Genomic DNA, 11,225 nt, shown 5'->3' with positions numbered 1-11,225 from the left:
TAAGTATTTGGAAAGAGAGGGAAATGCCTTATCATTAATTATGTACACATTTCAAGGTTTATTTAGTTTTCCAAAATTACCCAAAAATTTATAAAAATTAGAGAGGGAAAATCCAAAAGGTTTACTAGGCTAGTACTTTTTTGTAAATATACCAAAAGGGAGAAACATAGGGAAAAATAGGATACGAGAGGGAACAATGTAGTTACGATAATGATGGAGACAAGTAATTATGTGAACATGCAAACCACTGTCCATCCACAAGAAAATAATAATAGAAGAAGAGAAGAATCTGACCTACCCACTTATTAAGTTAACCTTTTCTCTTTATATAATAACTTCCCTTCTTACCCATCACAAAACAGAAACAAAAACAAGAAAATGCAAAAGAAACTAGTAGCACACTGTATCCTCTTGCTTTCTTTATTTTCTCTATCTTCTTTAGCGTTTCCATGGAGCCAAAGCCAAAGCCAGGAAGATTTTAATCAAGCAAAGAACTACGAAGGCTCTTCTGATTTAGTAGATCTGCAATACCATATGGGTCCTGTCTTAGCTTCATCACCTATCAACTTATATATTATTTGGTATGGTCATTGGAACCAAAACCATCAAGCTACTATAAGAGACTTTATCTACTCACTTTCTTCTTCAGCTCCTTACCCTTCTGTTTCTGACTGGTGGAAAACTGTCCGGTTATATACCGATCAAACCGGATCCAATGTGACTGGAAATATAATCCTTTCAGGAGAATTTTATGATTCAAGCTATTCCCATGGAAATTATCTAAGCCGTTTAGATATGCAATTAGTTATAAAAAATTCAGTTTCTACCCATTTTAGACCTTTGCCTCTAAATCCTCATAGTGGGCTTTATCTAGTACTAACTTCAAGTGATGTTCAAGTTCAAGATTTTTGCAGGGCAGTTTGTGGTTTTCACTATTTTACATTTCCAACTACTGTTGGAGTTACTGTGCCTTATGCATGGATAGGTTATAGTGGAAGTCAGTGTCCTGGATTGTGTGCATACCCTTTTGCGTGGCCTAAGTATTACTCAGGGAGGGCACCAAATAAGGGGAATAGTATAATGAAAGCACCAAATGGAGATGCAGGTGTTGATGGAATGATTAGTGTGATTGGCCATGAACTAGCAGAAGTTTGTAGTAATCCTTTAGTAAATGCATGGTATGCAGGGGATGATCCAACTTCACCAACAGAAATAGCTGATTTGTGTTTAGGTGTGTATGGGACTGGAGGAGGAGGAGGGTATGTTGGGAATGTGTATAGAGATTATTGGGGAGATGGGTATAATTTGAATGGAGTAAAGGGAAGGAAATTTTTAGTTCAATGGATATGGAATCCTACAAAGAGAAGATGCTTTGGGCCAAATGCACTGGATTAAAGGTTTTGTTCGTGTATATGAATTTCTTCTTCTTATTGTTACTATTATTACTAATTTGGCTCTAATAATGTCTGGATTCATCAAGTTCCCAATTTTTTGAAACAGTTTCATCTCAGTAGTATTGAAACAAAGCTTATTAGGTGGTGTTATAATTCATGTATATGATTTCATATTATTTGCTTATTGCCCGCCTAATGCATAAACTTGCTCTCTAAGATTTCGTGATTTGCCTTTATCATCGCTATCATGACCCTACCACTATCATGACCCTACATTTTCTCACATTTCGGTAATAACCATGCATCTCGCTAAAGTGCAGGATCATATTAAACTCTTATAAAGTTATTATTTTATTTTGGTGAGAGATATAATTTATCAGTGAAATGTGAATTGTACGGTCAAAATAGCACATCACAAACACTCTCCTCAATCCGTTCTCTCCAAAATCCATTTCCTAATCTTGCTCTCAGGCTTTATGGATTCAACCCTTTCGCTTTAATGCTCGCTCTAATTTATTCCATCAAGCGATTTCACTTATGTAGAAATTATTTTTTTCTGGTGTTTCGCCTAATAGTTTTGCCTTCTCATCGGTTTTGAAAAAAGGTAGCAGATGTGTATTTAAATCATTTTTTATTTTTAAGAAAATGTTTAGTAGTATTGAATTGTTAGAGGAGGGGGAGACGCATATGATACTCCTACAATTGGTAGAAGCGTAGTGTTCTCAATTGCCGATGGCGGTGGCAGTGGTGGTGGTGGAAGCGGTGAAATATGAGTACTCAGTATGTGGAGGGGGATTTTGATGATGAAATGGTGATGGTGGGTCATTTCAATGATGTTGTAAGGGTGGGTAGTGGTAGCTTTGTGTGGAAGGTGTTGATGGTTTTAATGGTGGTGAGTGGTGATAACTTGGTGTAGATGTTGGCAGCACTGGTGATGGTGGTTAGTGGTCATAGTTTGGTGAGGAAGATGGCGGTGGTGATATGGAGTGGTGCTTGAATAATTTTTTATTTTTCATCTCATAACCCACTTGGCATCTTTTTAATTGTTTTGATTTTGATGTTTTTACGTAGAAAGAAGGGTAGTAAAAAGGTTAAGTGCAATTCTTATCATTTTAAAAGACTTATCTGATCTCTTTCCTATAATTTTTTGTATTTAAACGGTAAAAATACTAAAAATAAATGGAGGGACTATATAGTTCAACGGAGTCAAATCTCATTAACGTGTTAGATATTTGATTGAACTACAGGACTATTCAAATAATTTGATCAAACTTTTGGGATGAAATAATAATTTTTCCTTTATAAAATTTTAAAAATTTTGATTATAACATGATAGCCAATAAACAAATTTTCTTAAATCTTTTTAATAACAATGAAGTCAAGTATGTCAATTAAAATATTCAATTAAACTCCAAATAAATTTCAGGCCTCAAACGAGTAAAAAAAAAAAAAAAAAAAAAGCCTGAAATTTAATTTGAGCCTCAAAAAACAAGGAAAAAATAATATTTTCCTCGTTTGACAAAAATATAGGAAAAGAAAAATAACTAAAAATAATAATAAGAAAATTTTGTTTTCCCTTCTTTGGGAAGCAAGGGAAGTACTCCCTCTCATTTATTTATTTGGACAAAAGTGATTTTGCACACGAATTAAAGAAAGAATTCTTTTTTCTAATTTGCCCTCAACATTGCAAGAAGGGTACTAAAACGTACTCTATTGAAAAAAGTGCGAGCTTCAACAAAGTCAGTACATAAAATTTGGAATTTTGCAAAAATTGGTGAACCAATTTCCATAAAATGAATGGTGCTTGAAATGAGTGCAATATTTCTAATTGTACACTCTCGTTCGAGGAATTATAAGAATCGTGCAAAGAAAAAAAAATTGTGCCCAAAAAATGAATTTTTCATGCACCTTTCAATCAAAATAGAGAGAAGGGGGATAAAAGCATTACTTTGAAAACCTAACCACATTTAGTGCATTTTCTATACTTTGTTTGCCACTTTCTTGAAATTTTCAAGTTAGAGCAACCAAAAAAGCATGTAAGGGCTCAATAGACTTTATACTTTGGTTTTTTACCGAATAGTAAGTTTGTCAACCTTAATTAGGAATTTTGTACAAATAAATGAACCGGAGGAAGTATAAACTATAAAGGTCAATGACTCTTAAGAAAATGAAAATAACAATAACATGAAGGCATAAAATGAAACAATATATATAAAAAAAAAAAAAAAAAAAAAAAAAAAAAAAAAAAAAATCTACTAAATAGATCACAATACATTCAAGTTACTTATAACTTAAATGTCAAAGGAAAATTTTGATTGGCTTTCCCATTACATTGCAAGATTTTACATGTATACAACAAATCATCCTTTACAGACATCAAATATTCTGAAAGTGTTATCTTTCTCACCTTACTTACAAAATTGCCTTTTTGCCACTATTTAGCAGGATACAACGGAGAAAAAAAAAAAAAAAAAAGGATAGAGAACTGTACACTTACAGGAACAGGCATTCTTCATAATTCCATCATGAATTTGAAGCTCCAATATCTATAAAAGCTCAATCTTGGACATTTTGTTGAGCTCTAGCAGGAACCTGATGTGCTTTGATAATCAGATTGCTGCTTTAATTTCAGCAACTTGATGATTATTTTTACAGAACCGACAAGTACTGTAAAAATCACAATATATCAAAGCAATGGATACAGGTGCGGTCAATAAGCCGAGCCACAAGGCTCCCTGGTTCTGGAATGAGTGCTGATGTCAAGCTGCTCCAAAAGTGAAAGGTCAATGACTCGCTCAATATCTTCTTGAAAATAGCATCTTGTCTACCCTTCTCATTCTCTGCTGTAGGTGTAGTGAAGTAACTGTATGCAATTAAAATAAATTAAGGCACACAATAACGAATACAAAATTTTATTTAGGTTGTGCGCTATAGATTTGACAACTACTGGAGCCAAATGGATATAGAACTCCTCATTTGTATAAAAATTTGATGAACTATTTGCAAATGAACTGGTACATTTGGTTTTTTTACATTTTAATTGAAGACATACATTCATTTTAGGATTCATTTGCAAAAATTCTATTAATTTTTATAGTTTTGCTCCAGCAAAACTAATTCCACAGAATATAAAATACAGAATTCCAAATGAATTCCAAATAATCAATTAATTTGTTTCATGCAGACTCGCACAATAATTTCTGCTATATGCAAAATATGTTCTTCAGTAAGAAAGAATGGAAGTGAAGTAAGGTTTATGCAAATAAAGGTTTTCCCCGTGTCAAGGCACTGTTGATTAAGGATCTCGAAGTACAGGAATGATAATCACCATAGATTAAATAGCAGGGAAAGAAAGTTGCAGCCTTCTTATTACCTTTACACCATTAAATAGCAAAGAATCTGAAAAAGTACAGGTAATTATTTTTACAGCAGTTTTTACCAGTCCTTGTGTTAGGCTCCAAATATGCATTTGCCAAATGCTAGACACCTAGCTTAGCAAATTCTAAACTGATCAAGAACAATTTTAAATTATGAACTTTCTGCTCATATAGTAATTTTAATTGCCAAAATTCAGGTCAAAATTGTTGCAAATCCATCCATTGTATACTTCTAAAAACAAATGCCATAAAATGACTTAAACTTTACATATTTCTAACGGTCCTATTTTCTTATGTGACTGTAAACATGATTTGGGCAGCGACCATAATTCGCTTGCTTCCATTATTCAGAATGAGTGAACGACCTTAGACCTAAGACAATGCTACCCTACAGACCTATTATGTCAATCTTGAGTTTTCCTTTTCAGCCTCTCTTATTTACCATTGAAGATATAAAAAGGAAATGGTTTTCAAATATGTATTATATGCTCTACATAATTCAGGCATACTGGGATACATCCCCATAACCCGCAAGAAATTATTATGTCAAACCCATGAAAAATTTCTTTATTAGTTTTTGCAAACCTATGAGCCAAAAGGCAAATTCCTATTTTCCAGAATATCAGAACTCAATGTATTATAGCATATAAACATAAAATATATGCAAACAAGACAAAAAAAAAAAAAAATCATTGGGGAATACCTTGTAATATCCTGTGAACCAATAGGGAAGAAAACATAAGAGGGTTGCACATTCAACTCTAACTGTTTCATGGACTTATCATCTTTATTCAAAAATTTTCTTGCAACTCTCATTAAAAGATCAGCCCCATTCCATCTCAAATGGGTATCATCATATGTTGTATAAAACTCCTTCAAGCATTCCATTACGAATGGACTGCAAAAAGAGAAGCAAACCTCAATCCAGAAATAAAAAAGATAATTTCCTATGCGACTAATGGATTGCTACTGTATACATGCAATGATTATGTGAAATGCTGTACTTTTTTAGACTTTAAAATTTTATTTTTATATTATAATATGTACTTTAATATAATGTTTTATTTATTTTTAAATACATATATATTTTGCATGACTTTATTTTCTTCTTCTCAAATATAATTAAAATTAAAAAAATTATTAAAAGGCTTAAAGAATCTGAAAAAAATGCTTTTCCTACACACAAGTAGTTTTGTTTTTCATCTTTTTACTTGTAGTTCAATAAATTGTTTTGATTGATAGTTAACCATTAATAAGATCTCCTAGTTTACATGTGTTCAATTTTTCTTAAATTTTTATTGGTAATAAAATAATATTTTACACTATACAATTTCGACTTCACCATAAATTGAATGCTATTCACTAGGAGAACCCAATTTGCATCATTCTTTTTCTTTTTTTGAAGGTTAGAGTATTTAGTTGACCAAAAATATTATTTTTAAATTTCACAATTATAAAATATTATACAATTTTATAAAATACAACAACTAAGCCTTAATCACGAACATATAATTTTATAAAACGTTTCTCTCAAATTAATTTATGCTTTGACATGTTTTATGAAATTTAAAAATAAATATCCACCTTCATAGCTTTTGAAATACATTATCATATAATCATTATATATAGCTATTAATTGACCTCCCCACATTTTTCTTCCAAGGTTTACCCCTGTCTAGGACTAAGTCAAGGTTTTTCTCTAGTGTCATTTGACTATCCAAAAGTAGAAAGCGAAAGCCACAAGAACCTGTTTTTTCTGAATGCCATCACAGCCCCATTCAAAGAACTTCCAGCACGATGATCCTCCAGGCCAACAGTATTATTAAGTGAAGACAATGGATTAAGAACTATAATGTCAAAATCAAGATAGATACCACCATATCTGCACAATCCAACAATGAGTATAGCAAAGTTGAGTTTAAAACACAAAATATGGAATATGGTGAATTTCCATTAAAGAGGATTTCAGAGAAATCTGAGAAGAAACATACAGGTGGAAAAAACATTATCCTCTGCCTGAGGGAGGACCAAAATATACTCTTTCTAAAAGCAATGACTTTAAGTCTATTTTATTTAATATATATCTCTTCCTTATTGGTTGCTTGGTAAAGAAATGGTTAAGAAAGTCCAAGAGAATTTCCATGCGCTCACAAGGAAGTTGTATAATTAGGAAAAGTGTAGCCAAGCAGCCTACTCTGGTGGAGGGATGAATTTGTACTCTGATACCAGTCCTTACAAAGAGGTTCTAGGTAAAGAGTTGGGAGGTTTATGTTCCAAAAGGAACATCTTCAGAGGATGGATATTGTTGTTAAACAAGATATGTATCAAAATAAGCAGATATCTAAAGAAAGATGAAAATCACATGGAGGGTTTGGATGCTCTCTGCTGTTTGAAAACCCACCACAATTAAGAAGCTCCTCTAGTTAGGGAGCATGTAACCCTAGGAGCTACACTCAGAGTGGAACAAGAAAAAGTTAAAACCGTCTATAGTAGTAAAATTTTCATGTTCACAAGATCGCAGTATTTCTCAAGATTCATCATACCACTTATAGATCATAATCTAGATGTATGTTCACTTTGCCATACCATTCACTAGATATAGCACTTGCTTCCTTTCTTACTTCCTTAAGGGCTTAAACTTGTGGCTTATACTTGAGCAAAACCCAAAGAATTGTGAATTAGAACAGGTCCATACACGATTTATTTCTAATAAAAAATCCTGGCAAGTGCACTTGCATTTCTTGACGTGTTTGCTATTTTTTAAAGGCCTTTAAGATATCAAACAGACACTCTAGCCATTCTTTGACGTAGAAAGTAAAGATTAAACCTGAGCCAACTTTATCACACTCAAAACTTCTACAACCTGTTCCCACCTAAAATAACTATTTATTGGGAAAATTTTGATTATCTAATGGCTGAACCCAAGAAGAAACAATTACAACTCACAAAATTTCTAATAAAAAGGCTGGCCATACTTGACACGACACACTGTTAGACACAAATTGAATGAAGAACAGTGATCGAGTAGGCTATCAACCTTAAATAATAGATTCAAATTGATTGAAATTAAATTTTAAAAATGATCCTGACATTCCTTTGGACACAAATCACATTCTATACAAAAGGACTGGCAGTCTGTTTTACCAAAAACAAAATTATATTAAAATGAGACAAACAATGGTGCTATACAGTCATGCTATATAAATGGGTGAACAGATACCTAAAATAAAAACTTAAAAGAAGGATTACTACAACTTGGTACTTTAAGTGATAAAACTAAAATGGGAGAGAGTCCTGCCTCCCATACCCAGTAGAGTGTCCATCTCTCACTCCCCCTTCCCTCCCACCTTCTTCTATTTATGCAAGAAGCTGTTTACCTGATGAGTGATAAGTTAAGGCCATTACTCCACCCCTATCTCAAATCATAGATAGATCATATTGGTCAACATAATCTTAAGCCATTGTGATTCCCTAAACCATGTCCTAAGGAACCAAAAATAGTATCAACACCTCCAAATTTCACTATGTATCAGTCAATACATAATGTAATATATATATTATCAACCAAATTTTAAAAAGGTCAAAGGTGTAATAGCCTTTCCCCAATTATTCAAAAGCGAAGCCAATTTTAAAAAGTAGTTACAAGTTTAAACTTTTCCTCCATCTAGCAACACCATTGCACCAATTGTCAAGGTGGCGAGAGGAACTTAGGATCATAGGACATTCTATTCTATAGCTAAACCCAACTATAAAAATATACAATCAGCCCTAGACCAATTCTCACCAAATGCTTTATCATGTTATACCAAAGCTAGAAATTTAGGCGTCAAGGCTCTCCTGTGTCAAAGGGGTGAACTGAATTAGGCGTCACCAGAAAAAAAAAAAAAAAAAAAAAAAAAAAAATTTACAGTCATAAAAGTTCACTTTAGTAACAGGATAGTTCAAACTCAAAATTAGATAAAGAAGACATCCAAAAAGTTTATCCAGATATTACTTGATCTTCTCTATTTCAAATAACCATCTACACACAAGGTTGATGATAAATCATATACTGCTCAAGAAAACACAGAAAAATAAAATAGTTTGAAAACAAACTCACTTGTAGAGAACAGCAAGCCGGACAAGCTCGCTATAGTGTGTGGGGTAGAACTTCGTTTCTCTCCACTCAGACCAAACATCAGCAAATACAGCAGTTGGTGTATCCTTAAGCAATTCATCAAGATTTGGCATGGCAACAGCAACTTTGTAACTACAGAAATATAATTGCATTAGACAACAATTCAGACTACAAGTCAATAAATAGAGTAGCAAAAACACTTAATTTGAGCACTTACCCATCTTTCACAAAGCTACCCATAAAAAAGTCCAGTTCAATTGTCTCAGATAGCACAACAACACAGGCATCTCTGTGGTGCAACAGCAGACTTTCGAGTCCCCTCTGGTGCCTAACGGTATACATCCAAGGCGGTGAATTCCACACCATGAACACCCTCATTTCACACTTCCCTTTCCTAAAAAAAGAATCCATGAAATCTGAAAATGACAAATGAGGATGCAAACCAGGAAAGTAACCCCATCTTTTCCCATCTGGAAACACGTAACTCAACTCCTCCGGCTTCCTCTGCTGCACAACTGATTCCTTATTCTCGATACCACCCACTTGATTTAGTTCAACACCGCTAATACTCTCATTTGAGAAATTCACATTTGTAACAGCATCTGCAATACTCTTAGTAGATGATCCATTTCTTCTTGAATTATCACCAAGAATCACATAACTCCTTTCATATTCATTCAATATATTCCCATTTCCACCAGAAATCAGATTCTCGTCAACTTTATTTACTATCCTACCATATGATCCACCACTCACATTCTCGTTAAAAATCCTCCTTTCTGCTGTCTTGATCCCAACCTGACTTCCGAAATCTCTTCCACTCTCTTTTTCTCTGCCATTTTCTTCTACTTGCTTCTCATGGGTCATCCCCAAAACGCTCAAGGGCTTCTTAACAAGAAATGGGGCTTTCTTGAAATCATTGAATAACAGCTTCTGCACTGCCTTATCCCCTCTTGTCAACCCAGTAACTCCAACCACATCAGGATCCTGCAAAAGAGGATGATTCAAAGGATTCAACATTTCCAAATTCGACTTGAACATCCTATCCCTCCTCAAGAAATCGCTTTTCTTATCAAACCAGTCTCCCCACCCTTCTCTTAACGGCGAAACCCTTTTCCCAATCTTTAACAATAAGGCATCCTCAACCCCATCAACCTCATTCAATTTCCTCCTCACATCCTCATCTATAGGAATATCATCACTCCCGAACGCGGACTTACTTTGATCTTCCACGCCCAATCCTAAACTAAAAGAATTGTGATCATAATCCCACTCTTCAATTGAGCGTTTATTAAGAGCTCTACGAATCGATCCAGTAATATGGTCTACATAATATCCAGAAGGAGGACTCGTTTTCTTGATCAGGCCTTGCCCATTTTCTAAATCTCCTTCCAGTGACTCATCATCGTCATTTCTAAAATCAGTGGTGCCTTTTTGCTCGTCGAATGTGTCAAGCTCGTCGATCCTATCGACTACGTCATCTATTGAGTTGTCATCGGAGTCAGAGAGAAGGGCATTCTGTCGGATAACGGTGGCCGAATCCGGGTCGTCTCGTGAGTGGGCAAGGTGATGGTGGTGATGGTAGCGGCTCTGGCTGTGAGAGGAAGAGAGGCGAGTGTGGAGGAGAGAAACAGAGAGGAGGAGGAGAAGAGCGGAAATCACTGCGCAGACGTGTGCGCCATAACGGGGGCGGCGACGTGATCGGAGAGAACGGAGCATTGAATCAGAGAATTAAAGAGAAAGGAGTTTGATCAAGGAGTACAAAAGCGTGTCTAACGCTTCACTAGACACCACCCATGTTTAACTACCAGACCCTGTGCTTTCCTAAGCTCAGAAACGGTTCATTTAAGTAAATTACTATTCTGCCCCTCCAGTTTAATTTGTGAGATTTTTTTTTAGGTTTTAATTGAATTTGACGGAATTTCAATGATTTTATATATTCAATAAAAATTAATTTTCAGACCTAATTGAATAAATTAAGACGTTTTGGGGTCCAATTGAAAAATTGAAAAATAATGAGGAGCAAAAAGATAAAATGCGTCATTTTCTTCAACATTGTATGTTTCTTTATTAAAACCTTACCGTTGATGACGATGAAAGGTTTGCAATGGCCAGCGTCGTCGCCGGCCATCTTGTGCTCCCACAACAATCACGATGTAGTCAAAAGATCACAGACTTTTTGTCTCTTGACTGAAAGACGACGGTCTCATCAAAAAATCACAGGTTTAAATATATATTTATATTAAAACCAAAAATCAGCAACCACTGTTAGGTAGGACTTACGCCAATTGTTAGAGCTCACACAAAAAGGCGATGAACATCAAGATAGGCTTATGG

General features: G+C 34.5%; 2 protein-coding genes across 3 annotated transcripts; one reads left to right on the top strand and one right to left on the bottom strand.

Annotated features, from left to right (window-relative positions):
• The first annotated feature begins 338 nt into the window (after nucleotides 1-338).
• Nucleotides 339-1,578, top strand: EXL7 (EXORDIUM like 7). Its single transcript, XM_012225877.4, has one exon. It carries the CDS (start codon nucleotides 379-381, stop codon nucleotides 1,393-1,395), a length of 1,017 nt encoding a protein of 338 aa, XP_012081267.1. The 5' UTR covers nucleotides 339-378; the 3' UTR covers nucleotides 1,396-1,578.
• Nucleotides 1,579-3,685: 2,107 nt separating this feature from the next.
• Nucleotides 3,686-10,684, bottom strand: LOC105641354 (alpha 1,4-glycosyltransferase family protein). 2 transcript variants are annotated; one of them, XM_012225875.4, is made up of 5 exons: nucleotides 9,106-10,681; nucleotides 8,871-9,020; nucleotides 6,519-6,653; nucleotides 5,475-5,669; nucleotides 3,686-4,257 (listed from the first exon to the last, which is right to left on the bottom strand). In XM_012225875.4, the coding sequence occupies exons 1-5, from the start codon at nucleotides 10,605-10,607 to the stop codon at nucleotides 4,071-4,073; spliced, it is 2,169 nt and encodes a 722-aa protein (XP_012081265.1). In that variant the 5' UTR covers nucleotides 10,608-10,681; the 3' UTR covers nucleotides 3,686-4,070. The 2 variants fall into 2 exon arrangements, with proteins under 2 accessions (XP_012081265.1, XP_012081266.1); XM_012225876.4 differs by lacking the exons at nucleotides 5,475-5,669; nucleotides 6,519-6,653 and having other exon boundaries at nucleotides 9,106-10,684.
• Nucleotides 10,685-11,225: the final 541 nt, after the last annotated feature.

This window comes from Jatropha curcas, chromosome 10 (assembly GCF_041381405.1).
Source record: "Jatropha curcas cultivar XTBG-Jc1 chromosome 10, XTBG_Jcur_1.0, whole genome shotgun sequence".
NCBI classification, from domain to species: domain Eukaryota; kingdom Viridiplantae; phylum Streptophyta; class Magnoliopsida; order Malpighiales; family Euphorbiaceae; genus Jatropha; species Jatropha curcas.
The sequence above is the reverse complement of the archived record's forward strand: the minus strand, read 5'-3'. Positions and strand labels throughout refer to the sequence as shown.

Excerpts from the sequence above, each read along its gene's own strand:
- EXL7 (XM_012225877.4), top strand. The coding sequence starts at position 379 with ATGCAAAAGAAACTAGTAGCACACTGTATCCTCTTGCTTTCTTTATTT.
- LOC105641354 (XM_012225875.4), bottom strand. The coding sequence starts at position 10,607 with ATGCTCCGTTCTCTCCGATCACGTCGCCGCCCCCGTTATGGCGCACAC. Across the intron at positions 6,654-8,870 it reads CGGCTTGCTGTTCTCTACAA|ATATGGTGGTATCTATCTTG; the intron begins GTGAGTTTGTTT and ends TGGATTGTGCAG. Across the intron at positions 4,258-5,474 it reads GGTTCACAGGATATTACAAG|TTACTTCACTACACCTACAG; the intron begins GTATTCCCCAAT and ends AATTGCATACAG.